This window comes from Lepidochelys olivacea (assembly GCF_965140295.1).
Source record: "Lepidochelys olivacea isolate rLepOli2 genome assembly, chromosome: 13".
Lineage (NCBI taxonomy): Eukaryota > Metazoa > Chordata > Testudines > Cheloniidae > Lepidochelys > Lepidochelys olivacea.
In genome coordinates, this window is record NC_140423.1 from 17789063 (window position 1) to 17816102 (window position 27040).

The following is a 27040-nucleotide window of genomic DNA, read 5'->3' on the forward strand; positions in this document are numbered from 1 at the left end:
GCACTTGCTCAGGGATGGTGCAGCGGCTGCTTTCCCCCTGCACCCCGGAGGGCTCTAGAAGGTGAGCCAAGAAGGTGAGGTGGTGTGGCTCCATATGGGGTAGTGCTTGCAAGATTCAGTCCAGCCCTAATGCTGCTATTTCAGTTTGGTGTGGACTTTCAGAGAGGGATGAATCATTTTGTGGCTGCACAGTCAAGCCTAAGGGTATATGCAAGCATATGGGACTCACCGCTGCAGCATCTCCTGCTGGTGTCCTGGGAATTAGCTCTACTTCCAGTCTTGGAGCACCCTCTGCAGGCCAGTGTCCCACTTACGCCGGGCCCCCATGTCCCTCCTGGACACGGTGCCCCTTGTACACTGGGGTGCTGCCCCCGGCAGTAACCCCTCACTTGCAGGGTCTCCCCTCCCTGGGGAACCCCCACCCCCTATCCCTACCTCACTTCAGTCATAGGCTACTACCAGTCACCAGCTAGTCCCCGTGCCCTGGGGTAGACTGCAGTATAAGCCACTCATCACAGGCAAGGTTGGGTTTGAACCTGCTGCCTCTGTCTAACCTTGGGCTGTCCCCTGCAACTGCAGTACCTGTTGGGCCTAATACTAGGCCGCAGCCTGGGGCTTTCCTGGCTGGAGCCCCCCAGGCCCTTCCCCAACCCTGCTCTCATCTAGGTACTCTGCTTAGGTCCCTGCAGCCAGGTCCCTCCCTCTCAGAAGCTAGAGAGAGTCTTTTAAGCTTCAGCCCAGCAGCCCCTTTATAGGGTCAGCTGAGTCTGTTTGGGGCATGGCCACAGCTGAGGCTGCCTCCCAATCAGCCCAGCCTAAGGCTCCCAGCCCCAGCCCTCTCCAAGGGCTGGCTTTTAACCCCTTTGGGCCGGGAGTGGGTGACCACCCCACTACAGTATATCTACATTACAAGCACTACCTCAGCACAATTGTAGATGCTGTAAGTCTGTAAACACTTATGGTTTTTTCTGTCACTGTAGTAAATCCATCTTCTCAAGAGAAAAGAATTCTTTTGTCAACCTAGCAGTGTCTACACTGGGGCTGGGTTGGCTTAACTATGCCTCTCAGTGGTGTGTATTTTTTATACCCCTGAGCGATGTAGCTAATCAATCAAAGTGTTAGGTGTAAGCCAGGCTTTAGTCAACATCCTAAAAAAAGGAAACAAAACAGTTCTTAGCCTGTCACATGTTTTTATTCACCTTACACTTATCCTAACAGTGGGGAGTGTCTGAGGGCTACAAGAATCAAACCACATGTTAACAAGAAGTGTCTGGAACTCTGGCAGGTCCTTTTTGTTTACCCAAAGCTTTGCCTTTGCAACATCCACTTGATACTTAGGGCTTGTCTACACCACGCAGCTTTTAGTGACAAGGCTGTGTTGACACAGCCTTGTCACTAAAAGTCAGCGTGTGTAAATGCTCTTTGTCGGTACTGTGTCGGCACTTTTGCCAACAAAATACTTCCAGCCCCACAAGCGGCATTAGCTTTGTTGGCAGGAGAGAGCTCCTGCCAACAAATCCACGTTCACACTGCCACTTGCATCGGCAAAACTTTTGTCTTTCGTGGGGGAGCTTTTTTAAGTACCCGTGAAAGACAAAAGTTTTGTCAACAGCTTCGCAGTGTAGACACATTCAAAAGGGATGTTAATGCAATGTTAAGTCTACATGATGATTTTTTTTTTAAAATCAGGAATGGAAAGAGCATTGTTTTCATCCTTGCCAAATTCAAAATGTCTCAACAAAATGTCTTCAAATTTTCTGCTTTTGGGCTGAGATCAGGCATGGAAAGTTTTGGCCTAGAAAGGAAATTCTCCTTACAGTTATGAGCTTCAGAAATCAAGGGGTTATAGCTGCAACATTTGCAGCCTTCACTGTAACTCTGATTTGTCACAAAAAGCTGTAAGAAGAACATATCTGGTCTGTTTCCTTACATCTTCCGGCAAATACCTACATCTCCTTTATGCTCTGCACTAAGACCCAGATCCTCAAAGGTATTAGGTGCCTAACTCCCATTGAGGATCTGGGCCTAAGTCATTATGCATTTACATACAGTAACATCTTCCTCAGCAGAGCATGCAGGCCTCGCCTTACGTGTTTAATTTACTGCCAGGGGTTTCGTATTATGACTTGTCTGGCATTTGCAGTGAGATTCAGTTGAAAGTACATGAGTGATACTGTCAGTTTATCGGTGGTTTGTACTTCATCAACTTTTAACCTTTTTGCGGGAAATTTGCAAGAGAAAAGATAAATCATGCCATAGTGATATCAATCAGGCAGAAAATGTATCATTCCCTGTCTCTGACTTTACCTAGTGTGACTTCTTTAGTTGATTAGTATTTTGTTAAAGCTGCATGACATTTTCCCAGGATATCTCTCTACTCCCACCCTTTGAGATCTTAGCTCCGATTCTGTCCTGATATAAGTAGCTTTAACTCCAGTGGGACTCTCTGGGCTGAACTCCGTGGTGTAAGTTACGTCTTTGGGGTTAAATTAATCTCTCAGGTACATCAGTGTAACTGATGCCAAAGGATTTGCACTGTGATAACTCAGAAGAGAGTTTTGCCCTGAATGTACGATTGTCAGAGAGTGAATTGTAAGTGGCAAGGTAGTGCAACGTCTGCTGATTTAGTATTTTGTGGGCCCAGTCTACTTCTGAACTTTTAGACAAAGAGGCAGTTCCTGATATCAAATACATGTTGCATAACCCTACAAGAGAAAGATGGAGAGTGTGTTTTATTTATCTACTAAAACAATATTTGTCTGATCTCTAATTCTCTATTGTATCAGTGAGAATTGGTTTTTCTGGTTCTATTTAAAGAAACTGCAGAGTTTAGAGGTAGCTGCATAATTATATATGCAACATCTTCTTGGTCATGCTGACACCAAGGAAAAGGGGTTTCTAGTAAAAATGAATCGAGCAGCGGAAAAAAAGCTACAAGGGAGCTATTTACAAACAAAAATAACCACAATCGCTACTGCTCATTATTGCTTCATTTACTTAAAAGTGAAAACGTGCAAGAGTGGCCTTTTTGCTTAGTTGATTTACAGGTCTGGACAAAAATATTTCACAATAGTTTTTGCAAAATTTCTTGCAATTTTTGTTATACTTCTCTTTGTTCCTCCAAAAACTTCATGAAATTTCACAAGAAATGTTAATTTGGCAGCAAAACTTATGAAATGGTGAGTTTATAAAATTATTCCGAAGGAAAAAAACAGTTGTACTTGGAAAAGGACCCCTTTTAATGGGATCATTTCATGAGAATGGGACCAATTTCAAATCTGCAATGAGTAGGGTGACCAGATATCCTATTTTTATAGGGACAGTCCCATTTTTGGGGACTTTTTCTTATATAGACACCTATTACCCCTCACCCCCGTCCCGTTTTTTCACAGTTGCTATCTGGTCACCCTAGCGATGAGATACAAAAATCCTCCTGTTTCAGGCATCTTGAATGTTGTTTCCTCAGCTCTCATTATTATGCTTCAGATAGTAATGACCTGACCCTGATGTCATTCAAACCAAAGCGGGTTTTGACCATTGACTTTAACAGGAGAAGGGTCAAGTCCAACTAGGGTGACCAGATGTCCCAATTTTATAGGGACAGTCCCAATATTTGGGGCTTTGTCTTATATAGGCACCTATTAACCTCCACCACCAGTCCCAATTTTTCACACTTGCTGTCTGGTCACCCTAAGTCCAACACGTGGTATCATATAATGCTACATAAATTAAGGCAGGGATAAAATCTGTGGTTTCTTTTATGTGAAAGTGCTTTTTGCACTAAACTGGTTTAAAAAACACAACACATTGAACTGAGCAAGGCCTTCGGATTAAACCCAAAATCTCTGAGTTCAAGAGCGCAAGGAGAGCTCTTCATCACATCATCAAAACTATTATGCCAGGAAAGAGCATCATAAAAATCCAATCATGCCCTTTTTGGAATATGATGAGTTTTACATAAGAAGCTGTTAATTAGGGAAGAGCAAAAGGAAGGGAACATACAACAAATGGGCTGAATCTGGTACAAGAAGGACAAGACATGGCAGAGAAGTATATAATGAGAGATTACAAAGACAAGAAACATATTTTTAGGAACTAGATTCTAGAAACTAGAAACTTTTAATCACGCCCGCAGCTGTACTTGCCCTTGTTCCAGTCTCTGCTTCCAGTCCTTGCTCCTTTTCTGTTCCACTCCCTGCCCCAGTCTGCTTCTAGTCACCACTCCTACTCTGCTCCAGGGTTGTTCCCCTCTGGCTTTTGACCTCTGACTTCAATCCCCAGCTCTGCCTCTGGATTACAACATGGATTGACCCTCTGGGTCTGACATTCAGCTTCTGTTCCTCCAGTACTGACTCTCGACTTGTTCCTGGACTCTGCCCATCCTGGACCCCACTCTAACCAGCAGGCCAGACTCTCATTTCAACCACTAGGCCTGGCTGCCCACAGTCTGGTCGGCTCGAGTTTGAGCAGCCCAATACAAAGGCTAGGGGCCCACCTCACTGGCATGACCCCACTCAGGCCAATCTGTTCCTTGTGGAACTGACGGGGGCTGTAACAGGACTTGCAGGCGCAGGCATCCACCCTGCAGGCACAGAATGTGGCTCTGCAAGCCTAGGTGGCTTCACTGGCATCCCAGTCTCTGAAGGGAGTTGAAGGTACCACTCCCAGACAAGTTTAGAGGTCAGAGTGGTCCGTTCTGAGGTTTCCTAAACCAGTGCTGGCTCCTCTTTTTGCTGTGCCCCTAATCATTCCCCACAGTCCAGTTGGAGCAATGGTAGCTCAGAAGAGAGTTTTGCCCTGAGTGTATGATGGCCAGAGAGTGAGTTCTAAGTGCCAAGGCAGTGCATCTCTTTGAAGACAACACCTTTTGTCTTCGTGGGTTGCCCAGAAGCATAATATCCAACTGGGAATCCCAGATCATCTCCTGCTTCTGGTGGGAATATTTGCACTGATTAGGTATTGGAGTTCAGACCTCAACTGCTTACCATTCTAGTACCAATGATCAAGCAGAGAGGGTCATTCGGGTCCTGGAGCCGTACTTGCACTGCTTTCTAAATTGCCACCAGGAGAACTGGCTGACGCTCATTTGTCTATTACTACTCCATACACATCCTGACCCACCAGACCCTTTTCTTTGTGAATTATGGGTTCCACCCTTGGTATCACCCAAAATCCCCTTCAACTCTCCAGTACCCACCATTGCTGACCTCGCCATCCACATCCACCAAATACATCAAGAACTCAGGCACCAGTTAAAAGAGGCTAAGACAGCGTACAAGCACCACACCGATCGACAACATTAGCCAACCTCCAACTTCATGGCAGGGCCTCAAATCCTGCCGCAGGGGATAAAATTTGGTTGTCCGCTCAGATGGATGCTCCCATCTGTCTGCAAAGCTGGACCAGAAGTACTTAGGGCCATTTGTGATCATGGAACAACTTAACCCAATAACCTTTCAACTGGAGCTGCCACAATCCCTAAGATACACCACGTGTTCCACATTTCCCTCCTGAAACCTTTAGCTGAGAATCCCTTCCCATGCTGCACTACTCCTCCCCCTGTGCCAAGAGGAATATGTGGTCCAGCAGACTCTGGATTCTGGCCGAGTCCAGGGAAGACTCCAGTATCTGATTGATTGGGAAGCAATGTGGTCCAGAGGAGCAGTCTCGAGAACTTGTGAAACATGTCCATGCCCCGGACCTCCTCCATGCCTTCTACCAGGCCTACCCTGAGAAACCAGGCCCAAAGATTCCTAGAATGTGACCCCAAAGGGAGCAGGGGCAGTCAGGGTCATACCAGCTAGGACCACCTGCTGGCCTGCTCCATGACTGACTTTCTTGCTAGGCAACAAATGACCCCTCTACGCTGCCTTGCAACTGATGGAGTAGCCACAGCTCCTGATTGACTGCTGGTTAGCAGTCCTGCTTATACGCCCGGTCCCCACAGCAGATTAGTGGCTGCTCACTGTATACCATACCCACGGCTGTGCTTGCCATTGTTCCAGTCCCTGCTCTTGTTCTATTCCAGCCATGCTCCTGCTCTGCCTAGGGCCCTGTTACCCTCCAGCTTCTGAGTTCCGGCTTCGATCCCTGTCTGTCTCAGGCTTACGATGGTGGTTGACCCTCTGGCTTTGGCTTCTGACCCTCCTGGACTCTGCCCATCTTGGACCAGCTCTTACCAGTAGGACAAACTCTTGTTTCAACCAGTAGGCTTGACAACTTACAGCCCGGTCAGCTACACCCACATGCAGATGCACAGTCTGGGTGCATCAGTCCTTTGCTAAACCAACTTGTAATGTAGCATTTTACATACTGTTCTGTACAGCTAAGAGACACATTGAAATGCTACTTATCTCAAATCCGGAAGTGCTGAAGCCCCTCTGACATAAGGTTGTGTTGACACTAGAACTTGTCCCCTAATGCACTGGTGGTAGCACGAGCTTGTGCGCCCAGCAGCAGTCAGTGTTTTAACTACCGTGCCATTATCATGCTCAGAAAAAGTCTGGACATCAGGGTGGTTAAAATACCAGTAGCAGCTTGGGATCCTGTCTACATAAGTGCTGCCACCAATTGAGTTGAACAGGGTGTCACGGTTCCTCCCCCACTCTGAACTCTAGGGTACAGATGTGGGGACCTGCATGAAAAACCTCCTAAGCTTATCTTTACCAGCTTAGGTCAAAACTTCCCCAAGGTACAAAATATTACATCCGTTATCCTTGGACTGGCCGCTACCACCACCAAACTAATACTGGTTACTGGGGAAGAGCTGTTTGGACGCGTCCTTCCCCCCAAAATACTTCCCAAAACCTTGCACCCCACTTCCTGGACAAGGGTTGGTAAAAAGCCTCACCAATTTGCCTACGTGGCTACAGACCCAGACCCTTGGATCTTAAGAACAATGAACAATCCTCCCAACACTTGCACTCCCCCTTTCCTGGGAAATGTTGGATAAAAAGCCTCACCAATTTGCATAGGTGACCACAGACCCAAACCCTTGGATCTGAAAACAATGAAAAAGCATTCAGTGTTTTACAAGAAGACTTTTAATAAAAAATAGAAGTAAATAGAAATAAAGAAATCCCCCCTGTAAAATCAGGATGGTAGATATCTTACAGGGTAATTAGATTCAAAAACATAGAGAACCCCTCTAGGCAAAACCTTAAGTTACAAAAAAGATACACAGACAGAAATAGTTATTCTATTCAGCACAATTCTTTTCTCAGCCATTTAAAGAAATCATAATCTAACACATACCTAGCTAGATTACTTACTAAAAGTTCTAAGACTCCATTCCTGTTCTGTCCCTGGCCAAGACGACTACAGACAGACACAGACCCTTTGTTTCTCTCCCTCCTCCCAGCTTTTGAAAGTATCTTGTCTCCTCATTGGTCATTTTGGTCAGGTGCCAGCGAGGTTACCTTTAGCTTCTTAACCCTTTACAGGTGAGAGGAGCTTTCCCCTGGCCAGGAGGGATTTCAAAGGGGTTTACCCTTCCCTTTATATTTATGACACAGGGGGTGGCCACAATGGGAAGCTCTTTGGCAACAGATCCTCTTTGAGTGGGATATGTTGGTTAAAGGAGGGGACTGAGGGTCAGTACTCAAGAATTCTACTCCTGACTTATTGTGTGGCCTTGAACAAGTCACGTCATCTCTTTGTGCCTCAGTTCCCCCATCTTTAAAATGGGCATGATAACACTTATCTCCCTTGCAGAATGTTGTGAGTCTAAATTAATTAAGTGTTTGATGATCCTCATGTTAAAGGTGCAAGCTATTTTTATTCTAGACTGAAAGATTTTTTTTATCCAGTCCTAACCAGCATGTCTGGTTTTTTGCTCTCTATATTTGTTCAAATTCATTTTGCAGTCTAGGAACTGGAAAACATTTTCTTTGCAAGGAATCTTTTATGCTGATGCTGAAAAAGGAAATGCAAATGCTCTGTTGTCAGCTATGGTTCCTGGAGAGTGAGAACTCGAGAAATGATTTCTGCAAAGCTCATTGAAAACTAACACACTTTATCTTGGTTGTAGAGAATTAATTTGTAGGACACAAAGGCCTGAGAATGGCCTGATTATGAGCTGCTTACCGGGGAATAAATCAGGAATGACTCCACTGAAGTCAATGAATTGGCTGTGAATTACACAGAGGTAAATTTAAGAAGATTCATGTCAACTATATGTGGGCCAGATTCTGATCTCTGTTATACTTGTGAAAATCTGGAGTAACTCCATTATCTTCAGTGGAATTACTCTGAATTTACACCAATGTAACGAAGAGCAGAAACTGGGCATCTTTGACTCAGTGAATTTGCCCACTCTACCTACCAGTTAGCCTTTTATCAGACTTCTTATGCCCTGAAAATCCTAAAATGTAATGAACTGTTGGGGGCAAAGTGTTATTTTTAGGTAAGTAAAGAAAAAGTATATTAGGCAGAATTCTCTTCTCACTGATACGGGTGTAAATCCACTAACTTTGAAGGAGATATTCTGGATTTAGACCACATTTGTTTACTGAATTTGGCCGTATATGTGAGAAATCTGTTTTCATTTCCCATTTCTTTTAAGTGGTGTGCACTGTATAGGGATGCATGTTATACCAAAGTGCATGGAAGATGGTATAATTATGCCTCTTCCATTAGATCAGTAATGCCATTATTAAAGTTGCACAAGGGCTTCCGTTACCAACCCTGGTTTTAACATCTCATCTGTTTCAAGTCTCACTAGGAAGAAACCTTGTACAACAACAAGTTCCCCGAATATCACCTAATACTTATTCCTCAGCATCTGGACTCCAATCCAAACCTCATTGAAGTCTGTGGGAGCCTTTCCATTGACTTCAATATGTCCTGGATGAGGCCCTTACTGCATAACATTCTACAACAGTAGAACTTTACCCTGGTTGTGGACTAGGGCCAATAAGGACATAGACATACAATGGATTATTACTATTATTTGTCATTCATACTGTGGTAGCACCTAGGGCCCTTAATTCCATTGTGCCATTGTGGTACACACTGTACAAACCTATAACAAAAAGACAGCTCCAAACATCTTACAATCTACTGCAAATTAATTCAATCTTTATGAAAAGCAGGGAATTTCATGGCATCTAATACTTTGATCCAGTGATAATCCTTGACATGGTGGATGTTTTGCAAAGTGGCCAGTTGCATTTTCTTTCAGGTTGTCTTGTCAATCTTTGGTTGGAAAAACATGTTGGCAACGAAATTGTCTTTTAAAATTAAACAGCAATTGTGTCAAGCAACAAAATTTTCATTTTTTAAATAAAGAAACAGAAAACAGTCCAAAAACAACTGAATTTTTAGTTGAGACACCATCCTGGTAACACACAGTGTCCTTTTAAAGATGAAAATTCCTACTGACAAACTACAAGTTTTCCCTTTTAAAATGAAATTCCATGCTGGCAAGCTATAAAATTTCCAGTCTAAAGCAAGGATCATGGGTATTCTAAAGTAAATGCACTGTTTTAAGAGCAAAGGAAGACACGTTTTATAAAGGAATATTGATTTGCTAGGAGAAAATAGGAATTAAAAAAACCTTCACCCAAGCAAAATTAAAGTTCTGTATAAAGACTAATGAAAATCTTTTTAGAAAGTATAAAAAAAAGAAAAATGATCCCCCAATGTTTTGAAGATGTTAAAACTTTTTATTTGGAAAAAAAAGTTATCAAAAAGACATCTTACTTTTTCTTCTCAGGTCTCAATTCAGCAAAGCACTTAAGTGTATGATTTAGTTTTAAGTACCTGTGAAGACAATAGGACTACTCACTATTTGAAGTTAAGCGTATGCTTAAGTGCGGTAATGGGATTACTGGGCCTCAGTCATTATCTCTTCCATATTTGGGGTGATTTACTCAGGGGTGAAAGTAAGTTAAAGGACTTACCAGTACCCCGGAGTCCTGAGCAGGGGGCGTGGCCTCAACCAGAAGAGACAGGGCCTTAAATCCCCGGGCCCTTTAAATCTTGATTTAAAGGGCCTGGGGCTCCAGCTGCGGTAGTGGTGGCTAGGAGCCCCAGGCCCTTTAAATCACCCCTGAGCTACCAGCTGCAGAGGCCCAGATTCGGGGGCGATTTAAAGAGCCCAGGACTCCAGCTGCCACTACCACAGTGGAGCCCTAGCCCCTTTAAATCATTGAGGAGCCCTGTGGGCTCCCGGCTGCTACCGCGATCCCGGGGCTCTGGGCTCTGGCAGAGCTTTAAAGGGCCTGGGGCTTTGCTGTGGTAGTGGCTGCCAGAGCCCTGAGCCCTTTAAATCCCCGCCTGAGCCCTGCTGCCCGAGCCCTGCAGTAGCGGTGGCGGGGCTCCGGCGGCAATTTAAAGGGCCCCGGGGCGGTAGTGGGGGCTGGAGCCCCAGGGCCCTTTAAATCCTCTCCGGAGCCCCGCTGCTGCTACCCTTGGGCTTCAGCAGCAGGGCGCCGGCAGGGACTTAAAGGGCCAGGGCGGTAGCGGCGGCTGGAGCTCCGGGGCCCTTTAAATCCCCACTTGAGCCCCTCCATCGCTACCCCAGGGCTTTAAATTGCTGCCTGGGAAAGCCCTTGCCAGTACACCGTCCTGGGGTGTACCGGCTTACTTTCACCTCTGGATTTACTAAAACTCCTTTTATCTGTTCTCTTCTGGGCCTATATGGCTTCTTGGGGTGCTGCAACTCAGATGAGCAGTTAGGATGAAGAAAACACCCAATAAGCCAGTCTTGTGTAAAGAGCCCACAGCCATAAACAAACAGACACTAAGATTACCAGTCAGTAAAAAGCCCTGGATCTTCAGCTCAAAAATCACCAGCCTAGCTATGCTACTTGCATGGAAGGACTAACTCAGGCCTTCTCTCCTTTAAATACATCAGTTGATTATGTTCCTCGGTTGATTAAGATGCACCTTGCAAAAGTATGTCCCTTGACTAATAGGGAAGCCATGATGGAGTTGAAGTACCCGATAACTTGTAGAGATAATTGATGGAGGCTCAATAGACAGAACATGCTGGCATAATCTGTTCACTGAACTCCGACAGTCGTCATCTGATTGATACCAGTGGTACCAGCAGTGTAGATCCCTTCATGACGTAGCAGTAAAAACACCTGGGCCATCATGGCTACACTAGTACTTTCACCATTCCTGTCAGTTGCACCAGTGGTGAAAAATGGGCACCACATTTGCTAGCATAGACAGGGCCAGTGAGTCAGTGGCAGAACCTGGAACGCAATTCGGGTCTCCTGAATCCCAATTACTGGCTCTAAGGAGTAGATCATATTCCTTCCCTGTTAACCATTCAGTCCCTACAGTGCAGCTGACCATATGAAATGTAACTCTCTCCCAAAACTTTAACATGAACATCTCATAAGAAATCCTCTAGAAGTGACTAAAAATTCCAGAAGGAAAGCATTTTATTAGCACTTTGAGTTTTCCAGACACGGGTAACATCCCTTTAGCAACTGTAATACCTTTGTAAGGACACAGTCACAGCACGGCTCCCCATGTTAGCATCTAAATCAGGAAAGCCTTTGAAGCTGGGTAGTTCATCAGCAGCATCAACAAAAAAGGTAGCCACATTAAATAGTAGTTTAAATATTACTCAGACAGCATTGCATCAATTGCATGACTTTCTCCTGCATCAGCATTTGCTAAAGGGAAATGAAATTCACTTTTGAGGTGAACACAGGAGACAAAATTGGCAAACTACCAACTTTCAAGCTACCAACTTTCTGGTTCAGCCACAGGGTGGGGGCGCAGCTTTGGGGATTTTGAGCTCCCAGGCAGAAGAAGCAGAGGGAAGCAATGTAATTGTAATTATGTCAGGAATCAGTGACTGGGTCCTGTCATTTACCTGGAACAGAAAAACTATCTGAAAGTATTTAACTTATGGCCACAGGAAAATAAATAAATAAATGCCGCAGTGACTTTGAGACAGAAACATAAGATTAAATTAAATCAGACTTGAAGAAAAGAGCAATTAACTTGAGGGTCTTATCAGATCCGTTCTACAGTGCTTGCTCTACACCTCCACATTCAGGCCTGCACTGCAGCTGTTCTCCCATCTCCTACTGTGCTCTTCTTCACAATGGCTTAGACCTGCATTGCAGTGTTACAGTACTTCCCTTGCTTTCCCATCTCCCCTGCTGCTCCTCTCTCAGATCGCCTGCCTATAGAGTTACAGGAGCTCTCCATCTTTCTTTCCACTTTGAGCATTGACACTTGGGGGCGATGCACTTCAGAAAAGCCTGGTCTCTTAATATTACTATTATGGAGGCAGATTGTGGTGTCGCAGTGTATCAAGACATAAAACGTGTGTGTCTGTCTGTCTCCCTATAGACAGTCTAAAGCAGGTTGGCAAAATCCTGACAAAACATTTTTGGTAGGAATTTGCCAATTGGTGAAAATCAAAATGATTTGTGGAAACAGTTCTTTTTCAATGGTCTTCTGGTGGACGCCAGTCAGAGTTCCATAGAACCTGACTGGTTTCCTTCCAGCTTGCCCACCTGGTTCCTTGGCAGCCCTCTGAGCCAGGAACCTTCCATTTGGGAGCTGGCACTTACAAGGCTTTCCCCACTGCCAAACACTAAATAGCAGTCATGAAACTAACCAGATTGTTATTAACTTGACAATGAGAGTCTCCACAGTTTCATGGCTGCTATTCAGTGGTGGGCTGTGGTGAAAACATCAAGGATCATGTCATTCTCAACCAGTAGCTGCCACAGCTTCCAGGGTCCCTGGCTCCACTGCAGGCCACCAGGAGGGCAGCTGAGGGGTCCAAGTGAGCTCAAAATCCCCAAAGCTGTGCCCCTACCCTGTTGCTGTTCAGAAACTACATGTCCAAAATGAAATATTGTAGGGTTTCAGTGTTGCAAACATTTTTGAGTTTTGGGCCTTTTGTTATGATTCAGAATGAAAAATATGTCTGAATACGTGAAAATTTTAACAGAATTAAAATTCAGTTTCCTGGCTAACCCTAATGCACACTCTGGGCTCCATTTTCAATTGCACCAGAGTTCGTACACCTGAGGAAGAGCATGCGGACTTTTTGCCACGTTTCTGCCTTCTCCAGTTCCGGGGACAGCCATGTGTCAGATTGGCTGCTGGAACAAGTTAGAGAAGTTGCAGGGCTGCTCTAACTTACACTGGGCATAAAGGCCCCTGTAGGAGCCATTACACCTGTCCAGGATTAGCAAGTACAGAAGCACTCTAGACAAACCTCCTGGGACAGCCCCTATGGTGGTGGACTATGAGCAGGTGGTGTAGTCCTTAGGGCTCACTTTACTTTGCTTGGGGATTTACTTTGCTGTTAGCACAGCCTTAAATACGTTTGTGGCACCATGATGGCACAAGGGGACTTACAGCATTTAAGGATTTGGCCTTCTGTTGTGTGCATCTGTGCATGTGTGTGTTTGATATTAAACTAAAACAAATGTTTTCATACTGTGCAGGCAACTTCTCAGACCAACATATCCCCCCTATTCTCCCTGAACAATCCCCACCTCCTTACAATGGACATTGTCATCCAGCTATGACAGGAATGAAAACAACAGAGATCTCTCCGTTATACCAGAAATCTGCTGCCAACTTCAACTGTATCTTTATTGAATAGATGTTTTTTTATTTCATGAAATATGATATGGACCCCAAATCAACCTCAGGATGACAATGTGTATCTTTCATTGGCATCATTTTTTGCAGCTAAACAGAAAATGTTCCTAAAGATTAGAATAAAGGAGCTCTAGAAAGAACAAAGCTTATTGTTAAAATTAAGACGGTAATGTCCATTTTGGTTCACCTGTAGATAAGCTAGAGGGATCCTAAATATGTATCTAGTAAGTTTTCCTCCATTCTTCTGGTGGTAATATAAATATAAATAATATGACTACTAATAACAATTAATAAGAGCTCAAATGAACATTTCTTCATTCTTTCATAATTTTTCCCTTGAGATGTTAAAATATTCTTAAATGGGGAATAAATATGTATTAACAGGGGCAGCCCAGAGAATGCCTGGCTGTTACTCTGTTTTGTTATGGTTCAATAGCCATTTGAGACATTGAATCAACATAACTCCGTTAAAGTCAATGGGAATTATGCCAATTTGCACCCGCTCAGGGTGTGTCCCAATTGTGTGTGCTGTGTATGACCTGGCTCAACTGCCCAGTTCCACTCTGCACATACAATCACCAGACCAACTGTTTTTTTTTTAAAGAGTCAAATTTTGTTTGGTTCACATTAAGAAAGTATTTCCCCTGTGCACTGTGCTCTGCGATGGTAAAAGCGTGTGTCCACACCACAAACACGCCAAAAGTCACAATTTTAAATGGATGAGCTCTCCATGCGTGTATGTTTGTATATGTGTCTATCTGTTTGCATATATATATATATGGGGAGGGGGTAGTTATGTCTATCAGCGTGTCAGCTCAGCATTTGCTCTCTCTTCAAGCATGTGTATGTGTACGTGTACTCTAAGTGCTGCCTTTTGTGTTTCTTTGTTTGTATTTGCTTGTCTGCGTGTATTTTTGTTCTAATCTGTGTGTGTGCATATATTTATCCCTCTCTTCATATTTGTGTCCTCTCGGGGTGTATATTTCTTTGTGTGGGTGTTTATCTCGGCGTGTGTTTGTCGGTACAGATTTCTTTGGGTGTGTGCATGTATATTTCTCTGAGCACGAACACATTCCTTTACCTAGGAGTATTTCTCTCTGTAGCTGCGTACGTCGGTGTGTCCCCGTGTATTTGTGTGTATTTGTGTGTATTTCTGTGTTTGTCTCGCTGTACGTCTCTGGGGATGTACTGGTTAGTCTGAGTGTGAGTGTGTCTCGCTCCATGTGTATCTAGGCGGATACTGACTTGCCTGTGGCTCTGGTTGTGCGAATTGCGGTCTCTGTGTGTCTGTCTCCCTCTCCCCTGCACTCGCACCACCGGCTGCGCCTTGCCCCCTCTCTCCCCCCTCCTGCGTGCAGCCCTCGCCTCGGGAGCTGGGCTCAGGCCCCCTCCCTCTCCCCTCCTCCGCCCGCCTCCCTCCCTCGGCGCTGGGGCTTCCCGTTCCCCGCTCCATTCAGTGCTGCCCGCGCCGCGCGCTGCTGCCGCTGTCCCCGCCATGTCCCGGAGCCGAGCTCCCCCGGGCAGCCGGACCTTGTAGCCGGACAGAGCGCCCCCTTCCCGGGGCGGCTGCACTGGGGGCTCTGTGCCCAGCAGCGCCAGGCACCGCACGGGGATGGAGGGAGCCTGAGCCGGCCACGGAGCAGGAAGAGCAGGCGGCACCAGCACTCGCAGCCGGCTAGGGAGGCGACAGCACCATGGAAGCGCAGCCACCGGGGGGCCCCACGGCCCCGGACCCCTCCGGCTTCCCTAAGGACTCCGACCGCCAGCTGCGGCTCCGCCTCTGCGTCCTCAGCGAGATCCTGGGCACCGAGCGGGACTATGTGGGCACGCTGCGCTTCCTGCAGTCGGTGAGTGCTGGGGTGCAGGGCGGGGGGCGCGGTCTCCAAGGGGCACCGGCGCGGGGCAGCCGGGAGGACACAGTAGTTCCAAGCCGGGGTCTGCCATGGGGCACGTGGGTGGGCGCCCCCTATGCAGCCCTGCTGTGCGGCGTCCACGATGTATGCACTCGCCTCCGGGGGGCAGCGAGGCGCCGAGTGGGTCCCCGGGATAGGGGGGCACTTGGCCCAGTGGACGCTGCAGCTTTGCCGGTGTGTTTTTTACAGGATGCCGGTCGTGATGTTTACGCAGAGGCGCGTTCACAATACTTGAGCGGGTTGCGCAGTTAAGGGGGTGTGTGTGGGTGTGTGGTGGGGGGCGGCGAGGTGTGTGTGTGGTGGGGCCGGGTGTGTGTGTGTGGTGTATGTGTGTGGTGGGGGGCGGCGAGGTGTGTGTGTGTGCGTGTGAGGGGGCGTGTGGGGGGCGGCGAGGTGTGTGTGTGTGTGTGTGAGGGGGCGTGTGGGGGGCGGCGAGGTGTGTGTGTGTGTGTGTGTGTGAGGGGGCGTGTGGGGGGCGGCGAGGTGTGTGTGTGTGCGTGTGAGGGGGCGTTTGGGGGGGCGGCGAGGTGTGTGTGTGAGGGGGCGTGTGGGGGGCGGCGAGGTGTGTGTGTGTGTGGTGCGGGGGAAGGGGGGAGGCATGCGAGCGCTTGGGAAAAGCATTGCTATTAGCAGCAGAATTTTCTTTTAAACTAAGAAAACCCTTTAACGCAAAGTGATCTAAATGCCTCCTTCTGTAGCCCACAGTCACAGGATCTGTGAGCGCTGCTCTCCAGCCTGGGGTGGAGCGGGAGGGGGATTCACGTCTGGTGTCTTGTAGGATAATGACGGGGACCTGTAGAAAAATGAGTCGTGTCCCTTTCGCTGTTGTTGAGAAGTGACTGTCTATTACACCCAGATGGAAATTCTCCCCCTGTTGCCTGGTTTTTACTGTAACGCTAAACATAACTAGAGGAGTGGGGCAGGGTGTGTCTGTCCATGCAGGGGCAATTACACCCTTCCTCTGAAATTATCCACCGATAAGTTCAGAAGTAAAAGCTCCATTTCCTTCTGTGTACTTATTCCCTGATAACCAGAAACTTCTACGCTGTACCGTTTTCTTTTTATTTTAACATCATCTTAATAAATTTTTTAAATCTGGACTTGGAATTCATCAGCATGCCACCACACACCTGTGTAACTTAGTTAAAGGGTTTAATCGGTTCATGTAAATAACCAAAGAGAGAGAGAGACTAAATACACTGATTGCAGTAGATCTAGATGCAAAGCTGGAGGAAGAATCCCTGCAGAGACCTCTAACGGATTGGAGAGGGCAGAAATTTTCTGTCTGGTGGATTGCTAGCCAGGTCCTAAATCCTGGACTCATCTGACTTATACCCTGAACCCTTTTTCAGTTGTCCTTTCTGGCAAGCTTGTCAGTTGGCGTTGTTTTTTTTTTTAATCAGTTTGGCTGCAGGGTTTTTCCGCATCTCCTAAGTAGCAAATTGCCTAACATAAAAGATAAATGAAAAGACTGTGGTTGCTTTATGAGCTAGTACCTACTTAAATCCTACTTTTCTCTCACAAGTGGTTGAACACAGGAAGAGTCTGTACATTTTGAAAGCTCCCAATTACAGTGTCAGTTTGCTTCATTTAAAAACACAATTCGATTTCAGTTTGATGAGCATCTCTAAAGTGCTACAAGTAGCAAAACTGCCCCCAGCCCCAGACATAACAAAACAAAACATTTAGAGAAAAACTCCTCTGTCCTAAGTACTGAATTTGCGATTTTGTCATCTGCAGGCTGGAATGTCAGTCACTGGCACGATCCAGCTGAGTGTATTTTAGCTTCAACATGTACAGTCCAATGCCTATTCAGTCTCATTAGTGGGATTTTCATTTATTTTTTAAAAATAGCAAATTTATTTATTGTCATTAGTTTTCAGGACAGCAGTAGTGATTACTATGACTTATGTAATGGAAGGGGGAAAACACTGACAAAGGCACTTTATTTCATTTCCACATTTCAGAACAGAGCAGCAGGCAGTCTCTGTCTTTCACCATCGTTCTGTGCCGTACAGGCTGCTGGGTGTTGATTGGCTTGGGTATTATCTTGGGAGGTTTGGTTGTTACAATATAATCTTACCCTACTGAAAAGTTTGAGTTGCAGTAATGATATTTGAATCCAGGCCTGGAGGATGGATTGGATGACCTAACAGGTCTTTTCCACCTGTAGGCCCTGATTCAGGAAAGCACTTAAGCATGTGCTTAACTTTAAGCATGTGTTTAAGTGCTTAAGTTCTGTCCCGAGTAAGGATGATTTCCTGAATCATGGGCCTAGTTTTTATGGGTCAGATTCTGCCCTGGCTACCCCCTATGCAGCCCCCTACAAATATTTGAATGGTATGAGCACCTATAAGGGAGAAGAATTATGTAGTGTGGAGCATGAGGGTAACTAGGAGTAATGGGGTGAAACATTAGAAGGATGATTAGGAATGAATATCCTATTAGGCTGTGGAATATCCTCTCCAGAGAAGTTGTGGAAGTTCCATGACTTGGTACTTTCAAAACTTGACTGCACAAGCTCTAAAAATACAAGAGCTGTAATACTCTAATTCTGGTTGTGGGGCTTGGAGTGGAGGTGAGTGGGAGGTGTTTAGTGGCCTGTGATATGCAAGAGGTCAGACTAGATGATCTGATGTTCCCTTCTGGCCTTAAACTCTGTGACTGTGACTCTAGTGCAGGGAACAATCTGCACTGGTTCCCAGAGGATGGACGAGTGACCCATTCGGTCTTTTCCATCTTTAACATCTAGGATAATATGATCTGTGGAGTCAGTGGGATTGCATAGGGTTGTCGGGCGAGGATTTTGCTCTGTGGCTCTAATAAAAACAAGAGATGACCCTGTGCTCCCAAGTACAAATGCCTTGGTCCACTTTTTATTCCTTTTTCCTTTTTTTTCTTGGCCCTTTGATAGTATTGCTTAAGAACTGCTACTTCCCATCTGTGGATCTGATCTTCCACTGCCTGGCACTTTGTGTGACCAGTCATTTACCCCTGTGTAAAGTGAGCATAAACTGCTCCCATTCTGAGGGACGTACCCAGTAAACATTCAAGTACTGTTGAGGAAAATGTTAGGCTTCACTGGATGCTGCAAATTTTATTGCCATCAGGTGGATTTCTATATGCATTAGAAGTTATTGGCTCAATTGGAACAAAAGTCTGTGCAGTATTCTCACTGTGCAAACCCACAGAAACTCATTTCCCTTGTCTGAGGCCAACTTGTTCCCATCAGTGCTTAAGAGGAGAGACACAAGGGCAGGGGGAGCACAGTTCTCTTGGTTAATGACATTAAATATTAGTTTGATAAATACAAGAGGGCTAAATCCTGCCATCTTTATTCAGGCAAAATTATCAGTGGGAGTTTTTCCTAAATAAGGACAACACAGATGGGCCTAGAAGGAGGTTAGGCAGAGGGAGTTGGTGCCCCCTTTTAAACATTCGCCATTCAAGCCCTAGTTCTCATTTAGTATTCTCAATAAACAATGTTTTAAAAAGCAAACAACACAATTCTATGGGTTTATTCACAGTGTTGACACAGCCATCTACCAGCAACCTCCTTGTCTTCCCTGGTAATGTAAAGGAATCTCATGGGTATTTGATGTTATGGATTTGCCAATAAATCAAAGTAACTAAGAGCATTTTTATCTCTTTTAGAAAGACTTGTATATGGTCATGTAGCAGTAAAGGGAAAGGATTTTTGTTTTTTTGGTGCTTCGAGACCTTTTCCCCCTAAGCTAAGTGGGGGTCCCTATACACACAGAGGCCCAGCCTTTATTTGTTTTGTATGAAAGATTCTATGGCCTTTATTTTGCTTCCATGGCTCAGTCAAGTGGACATCAAGGAAGTTATAGAATGGAGCGTCTTTTAGGTTCCCAACAAAAACTGTGACAGTCACCACGGAAAACTGTTGGATTTTTTTCTCCTGGGGAATAAGAATATGTACGTTGAAAGGGGCATTTGATTTAAGTTGTCAAGCTTCAGCTATTTATGTATCTAAATAAAATATATTTAATATTTAAAGTAACTGACCCAAAATAATCATATACATGAAATGCCAACGTCCTGTGTTATTGATAATACTTTAGAATCTAAGATTAATAAATCTGGCAAGATATAAAATATTGAATGAATTTTTCACCAGTTAGCTATTGGTTAACTTTTTGCATTTCATTGAGCTTTGGACAATGAAAAGAGTCTCTAGCCAGTTTTGTCCCTGTCTTGTCTTGTTTCTGGAACTCCTGTAGAAGGTAGCATTATATTATGTTTCAGAATCCTGGAGGGGGAGATTTATATAAAACCAGTGACTTATCACATTTTTTTCAAGTTCTCACAAAAATGCTCCTATTCACTTTAATTCCAGCAATTTTTTAAAACAATATCTAGATTTTCAACCTATCCTAAATCAATAGCACCCCTTTAATGTCCTTTTAACTATCCTTCTGAGTCTGCAAAGCCTATAATTTCCTTAAACTAAGGGCTACCACCCTGAATAAAAAGTCAAAGTTTTTTTCTGGGCAATCTATCACTAATGAACTATGGCAGCGGATTTTATCATGAATGTGGATATGTATCATTGTACCACCTTTCTTATCTGCCTATCTGCTCCATACTCCTAAGCAGGCACGGTACTGCAATGTACAAGAATCCTGCTATGTAAGGCTACATCGGCACTACAAGCTAGAGGTGTGATTCCCAGTTTGCCTAGACATATTTATGCTAGCGCTCACCAGGGCTAGCAGCAGCAAAGGCTAGCCACGCTGCATAGATACCCATGGAGTTCAGGCAGGTTTGTACTCAGTGGGGCTAGTCCCATGCTGCTTCTACCCATGCCATCCCGGCTACAGTGCTATTTTAGTGCGCTAGCTCGGAGAAGAGCTAGCATGATTATGTCTACACAAGCTGGGAATCACATTAGTTCATAGTGTAGATGTAGCCATCAGGGTAAAGCATTAGACGATCAGGACCCTACCCTGCAAATACCTACATGCATGAGTAACTTAACTTTACTTACACAAGTATAAGTTCATTGAAGCCATTTGTGGTGTAGATGGGATCAAAAGTTTCCATCAACAGCTCTTTAAACGATCAGTGAGGGAGAAGGTGAAAATCTGAGGATGCCAATGTAGTTAAAGGAATATTGACCAACTAGGAGATAAAATGGAAAACATGTCAAAGGCTAATGGAACTTTACTGAAAGTTACCGATGGCAGAAGATGGGCTTCAGAGAGAGAATTTTATCCTGGGTGTCTGCTGAGATTGTAAACCCTAAGAATTTTCAGAGTCTCCAGAACCTAAAGATTTAATTAACTTGTTCTATCACTGCTGTCCGTTTTAACGTTCTTCAGTGTGATTTGGAAAGGCTTCTCGAGGTCCTTTGCTCTGTGTGACAAAATAAGAAGCTGTGATCAAGGGTTTGTGTGAAAATCCAATGATAATCTCAATCCATTGCCCAGCTGGGTACATTCCAAACTCACCATCTCAGTTGACACTATGGCAGCCTTGCTGGCATTCCCACCAGAGAGGCCAAGAATGAAACAGATAATTTAGAATGGGCTATTGTCTTTGAGGCTGAAGCATGTTGGCTGGGCACTGCTATTGCTCATAGAATCATAGGACTGGAAGGGACCTCGAGAGGTCATCTAGTCCAATCCCCTGCACTCGTGGCAGGACTAAGTATTATCTAGACCATCCCTGACAGGTGTTTGTCTAGCCTGCTCGTAAAAATCTCCAATGATGGTGATTCCACAACCTCCCTAGACAATTCGTTCCAGTGCTTAACCATCCAGATGGTTAGAAAGCTTTTCCTAATGTCCAACCTAAACGTCCCTTGCTGCAATTTAAGTCCCTTGCTTCTTGTCCTATCCTCAGAGGTTAAGAAGAACAATTTTTCTCCCTCCTTGTAACAACAACGTTTTATTTACTTGAAAATTGTTATCATGTCCCCTCTCAGTCTTCTCTTTTCCAGATGAAACAAACCCATTTTTTTCAATCTTCCTTCATAGGTCATATTTTCTAGACCTTTAATCATTTTTATTGCTCTTCTCTGGACATTCTCCAATTTGTCCACATCTTTCCTGAAATGTGGTACCCAGAACTGGACACAATACTCCAGTGGAGACCTAATCAGCACAGAGTAGAGTGTCTCATGTCTTGCTTACAACACTCCTGCTAATACATCCCAGAATGATGTTTGCTTTTTTGCAACAGTGTTACATTGTTGATTCATATGTAGCTTGTGATCCACTATGACCCCCAGATCCCTTTCTGCAGTAGTCCTTCATAGGCAGTCATTTCCCATTTTGTATGTGTGCAACTGATTGTTCATGCTGTACCTAGTCTGTGGATAAAGATAATGCTTCATATGTCAGCATTGTCCATCTTAAAGCAGCACTAAAATTCAATACAAAATTAAAAGAAAATGAGAAAGCTGTGTTTGTTAGAGTTCTGTATATTCATTTCCAAAAATCCGTAATCAAAGCTGCAGCATTGCAATTATGAAGGGCCAGATATTTGGTAAGGGAGACCTGAAAGCTGGCTTAGAAATGCATTTGCAATTCCATGCATGCTCATTTACTATGACTCCAAAAGCAAACCAAATATTGCCCACAAATAGTTAGCTAGACATCGTTATTTACATGTTCATTTGGCCAGTTTGCCAGTGTAAACATCTGATCTCCAGGTGGAACTGTGGTAGCTACATGAACCCCATCTCCCACTGCAAATGTAGGTACCCTATTGTATGCACATTTCTGTACACACCTTGAACTTTGCTGAACATTGAGCCCTCACTTATGCTTTTAACTACCACAATTGTGCCTGAAATCAGGAAATTGCAAGGATATAGGGCTAAGTTGTGCCCAACTTGTATGAAAATCTGGCTCCATGTTTCATCTTTGTAAAGTCAAATCACTAACTTGTAACATTTGACATTTCTGGTCATTATGAGCAACTGTTGTGTGTATTGCAGTGGCATGAGAATAATTTTTAAGTTAGACTGTCCCTATCTAAGGCAGGTTTCATGTAGGGTAAGTATTTGCACCTGGCCTATTTTTAGATCAAAGTATTACATAATCTTTTTTGATAGAATCAAGACATCTTTCTCCATCTTATCATATCTTATCATTTGTGTAAACGTGATATGTTACGACATGTGCCAGCGCATAAATTAGCCCACATCCTATAGACTCAAAATATTTTTGTTCCGTACCCTGCAGAATTTTCTGTTTGCTTTGCATTGTAATTAATCTGGTATCTCTGAATTCTGCACTCCACCCATCTCGAGATGTAACAGGCAGAGGTGTTTTTCATATTTTCACCAGCTTGTTTGCATTCAGGATCAGTGCTTTGGGGTTCAGAGTCAAGAAAACAGGACATTTGTCTCGGAGGTGTGGTATGGTTTCCTGTCCTGCCCTGTTCTACGCCTGTTTCAGGTTCAGTAGATGCAGATAAGCTCTGCTTGCAGAAAAGTGTACTCTGTGGTTTAGGTAACTGTTGTTTCTTTGCTCTGAGGCAGCTAAAGGAGTAACTGGGGAGCGGAAGGGAGTGAGGAAAGGAACTCCCTGGGAAAAGATCTAAATTAGCATTGCTGGCCTCTACTGGGGATCAGCGCCATGTGCTTAATGTATTGCTACACTGTGTGTGAGAGGCACTCAGGTTTATTTATTTTCCTTTCGAAAATCATTACCTTTCTCAATATTGCTAACTCTTATGTTTTTTTTGTGAGTCATATTCAGCATTGTTTTTAAAGCTCCAGCTCCTGGAGCTGTATAAATACATGGGAATCTCCACTTTCATTAAAAAAAAAAAGTTTCTAGCCCTCCAGGTTGCAGAGAAAAGCTTGAAAATTTGAAGCGATAGCCCCCTTCCAGAAGGCAAAAGAAAAAACTCCCAAGTGTATTATTCTTTTTTAAATCCCATGATTTTTTTAGGGGCCTGACTCATGGTGCTTGAACATTTGGGGTTGGCAACACTTCATTCTGTTAGTTAAAGAGATTTCCCTTCTCAGAAGAGTCCTCCCTTCCAGTCTGGGTAAGTTCCCAGCAAAACTGACTGTTAAGGACTAGGGCTTAAAATGCTACAGTGGTGGCCACTGTAGTGGTTCACTATAGACACTGTAGACAGTATAATCCACTTTCCTGAGAGATGGTAGCTAGGTTGATGGAAGAATTCTTCCATCGATTTTGCATTGTGTTCACGAGAACTTAGGTCAGCTCAGTTATGCTGCTCGGGGTGTGGATTTTTCACACCCCTGACTGACGTAGCTAAACCAACAGATAGAGAATCAGGGAGAGATTCAGGGCTGGTCTACACTGAAAACCTGGGGTGTGAGAAATCCACACCTCTGACAGGCATAGCTGTGCAGACCTAACCCCCGGTGTAGACAATGCTAGTTACCACCTGCTGGGGAGGTGGATTAACTACAGCGAGGGGAGAATCCCTCCTGTTGCTGTAGGGAGTGTCTACACTGAAGCACTGCAGCTGTAGTGTTTTAGAAGTAGACATCCCTTCAGATCACTCTGGGTATGCAGCGAGAATATCTGTAGGCAGCAGCCGAGCCATGGGAGGCAGTTTGCATTTTCCACTGCAGAAAGCAACCTGAATGTAGGGAATGAAACAAAAGCAATTAAAACCAGACAAACCAACCCCAGTGCAAACCCGTTTCTTCTTCAGTCAGTATCTTTGCTGATGTAAATCAGTGTAGCTCAGTTGAAGTCAGTGGAACTCCTGCAGTTTTCTCCTGCTGAGGATCTGGCTCATAATGTCCTAGCAGCGATGAAAGGGTTATTAGGCAAAAGGATAGGGTAAACCCTTCCCCTCCCCCCTGCTGAACTGGGGTACCAAAGATAAAAGAGGTGTACTTCCGAAGTGTGCACTAGCATGTCTGAAAGGGAGGAGAAAGAGAATGGAAGGGATTAGCTTTTTCCCATGGTATCTTCATGCCTTTCAGATGTTTCCAGTGCCTCCTGTGGAACTCATCTTTTGTAGTTCAGAGCATGGTACTCCAGAGGCTGAATTGTGTGGATGTTAATGACACTGAGCTCTCTATGTGTCGTGGAGCTGAGAGATCCCTACAGTTTTTACTTGTTTCGATGTGCCAGTAAGCAGCTTCCTCTCACCCTCCTTCTACAGCATAGTTTGGAAGGCAACAGCGTATAGTCTAAAGGAGAGGTAGTCAATTATTTTTTGTCTAGATCCAAATTTCTTGGTCAAGGTATAGACAAAGTGCAGACTCCGGAGAAACATTTTTCATACAGCAATAGCAATAATAATAATAATAATGAGTAAATAAGTAAAAAGATTTTGCAGTCCATTCAAAAGCATCAGGGTCCGGATTTGGCCCGCAGTCTGCCTACTGACTGCCCCTGGTCTAAAGGGTTAGAACAGGAGATTGTGAACCAGGAATCCAGGGTTCTCTTTTTGATTCTGCTAATGACTTGTTCTGAGGTCTTGGTAAGGGTGTCTCCATCTGCAAAATGGGGTGAATAATACCGACCTCGTGGGGTGTTGTGAGACTTTGTTAATTAAGAGGAGTAAAGGTGCTGCAGATATCTTGGATGAAGGGAGCCATGTAATTACCATGTATTATTACTGCTTTCTAATAAAGTCTCCTTTACTCCATAGACATGTTGGATAGAATAGCAGAGCCCTGCCTACCGCGGAGCATAGATTTGACCAGCTTCATCCTATCCTGTTCACTGTAAACTGCCCAGAACTGATCTCAGACTGCTCAGCTCATGGCATTGGGGACTGCGGATTGGTCCAAAAGGAACCAAAAAGTCAGCCAAAGGGACATTTAAACTGGGATGGGGGTTATTTCACAGAATGCAGCTTGGAAAACTCTCTTGTTTTTTTTATTTGCTGTTATAAACAGTAGATGGCACGTGGATGGAGCCCTAAGAGCTCACTCAGGGTCTAATTGGTAGAAGCACTAAGCACCCAGAACTCCAGTTGAAGGCAAGGTGAACTATAGGTGCTCAGCACCTCTGAAGACCAGGCCATCATCTGTTAATCTGAGTGACCAAACGGAGCAGGCCCTGCACTTGAGATGCCATCTCAAGTGTGATGCAAGGGGGTGTGCCCAGCTCACCCTGCCCTACCACACCTTCCTGCATGAACAGGACTCAAGGGAAGAGAAATGGAACCCCTAATTCTACTGAGCCGCATACAGCCCATGGGACCATTGCATGCTAAAAACACCCCTGAACTAATTGTTGTGTACAGCTCATTTGTCACCAGTTCGCTACCAGACATTCGCTACCAGACATGCTAGTTTGGTGGGGATTAACCCGTCATTTCTCTTGTTCTTGGTTCATTCCAGCCCAATGCAGGAATGTTGTTGTTGTGGTTTATCTCAACCCCACTGTCCTTGTGCTAGTCACCTCAACAGATCAAGGTGTCTCAGCTGAATATAGTTCTGCTGTGTGCCCGAAGACCATTATTTATCTCTCCCCTGAATTGCAGTAACCAGGAATCTGCCCTTTTGCCATTCAATCCTTCCCCTCGCTACAAGGATGTCAGTGGTTTGCCCATGTGTCATTATAAGGGGGCAGGGAGCAGAGAATTGTTCTATGGTTTCCCAGCCACTCTGGTGCCTCTGCAATGAATCTCCTTTTCAGAAGCAGCACAGCAGCTGGGTGAGCACAAGTGAGGGGCAGAGACCCTGGGAAAGGACCTGTGGATAGAAAAATAAAACAAACCACTAATAGTGAAGATGTTTCTGGCTCCCTTCCCTGGCACATGATTTGAGTGAACCCTCTGCCTATATGGCTGAAGGCAGGGAACATCCAATCCCTGGCTTTGCATGATGGGAAACTGGTTGTTATCCATTAAGAATATTTTGCTTTCTATAGATAACGAGAGGGATTACATTTTTCCTACGCTTTCAAATGTGCTTATTATTGTTCATCTCCTGCCCTAAACTGGTCACGGTTGCTGTGTGCTATGAGCAGAGGTGATGCATATTGGGTGAGCTGTGTGATCCTGTAATTTCAATCTCTCTGGTCACTCGATTACAGACCTACAAGTGGCAATTCTTCAACAAAAAAACTTCAAAAACAGACTCCAACGAGAGACTGCTGAATTGGAATTAATTTGCAAACTGGATACAATTAATTTAGGCTTGAATAGAGACTGGGAGTGGATGGGTCATTACACAAAATAAAACTATTTCCCCATGTTTATCCCCCCCCCCACCGTTCCTCAGACGTTCTTGTCAACTGCTGGAAATGGGCCACCGTGATTATCACTACCCCGCTCTCCTGCTGGTAATAGCTCACCTTAAGTGATCACTCTGGTTACAGTGTGTACGGTAACACCCATTGTTTCATGTTCTCTATGTATATAAATCTCCCCACTGTATTTTCCACTGGATGCATCCGATGAAGTGAGCTGTAGCTCACGAAAGCTTATGCTCAAATAAATTTGTTAGTCTCTAAGGTGCCACAAGTACTCCTTTTCTTTCTGTAATTTTTATAGATATCATAGCAAATCACTCATGTTTTTAACAGGCCCACTCTGTTTTTGTGGGCACAGAT

General features: G+C 44.7%; 1 protein-coding gene across 3 annotated transcripts in view; it reads left to right on the forward strand.

Annotated features, from left to right (window-relative positions):
- Positions 1–15028: 15028 nt before the first annotated feature.
- Positions 15029–27040, forward strand: part of PREX1 (phosphatidylinositol-3,4,5-trisphosphate dependent Rac exchange factor 1) — a 226362-nt gene continuing 214350 nt past the window's right edge. For 2 of the 3 annotated variants that reach the window (XM_084645550.1, XM_084645551.1), the window contains exon 1: positions 15029–15440. In XM_084645550.1, the coding sequence (XP_084501676.1) occupies positions 15288–15440 (153 nt within the window). In that variant the 5' untranslated portion in view covers positions 15029–15287. The remainder of the gene's footprint in view (positions 15441–27040) is intronic. The other variant, XM_084645549.1, reaches the window with a different exon arrangement.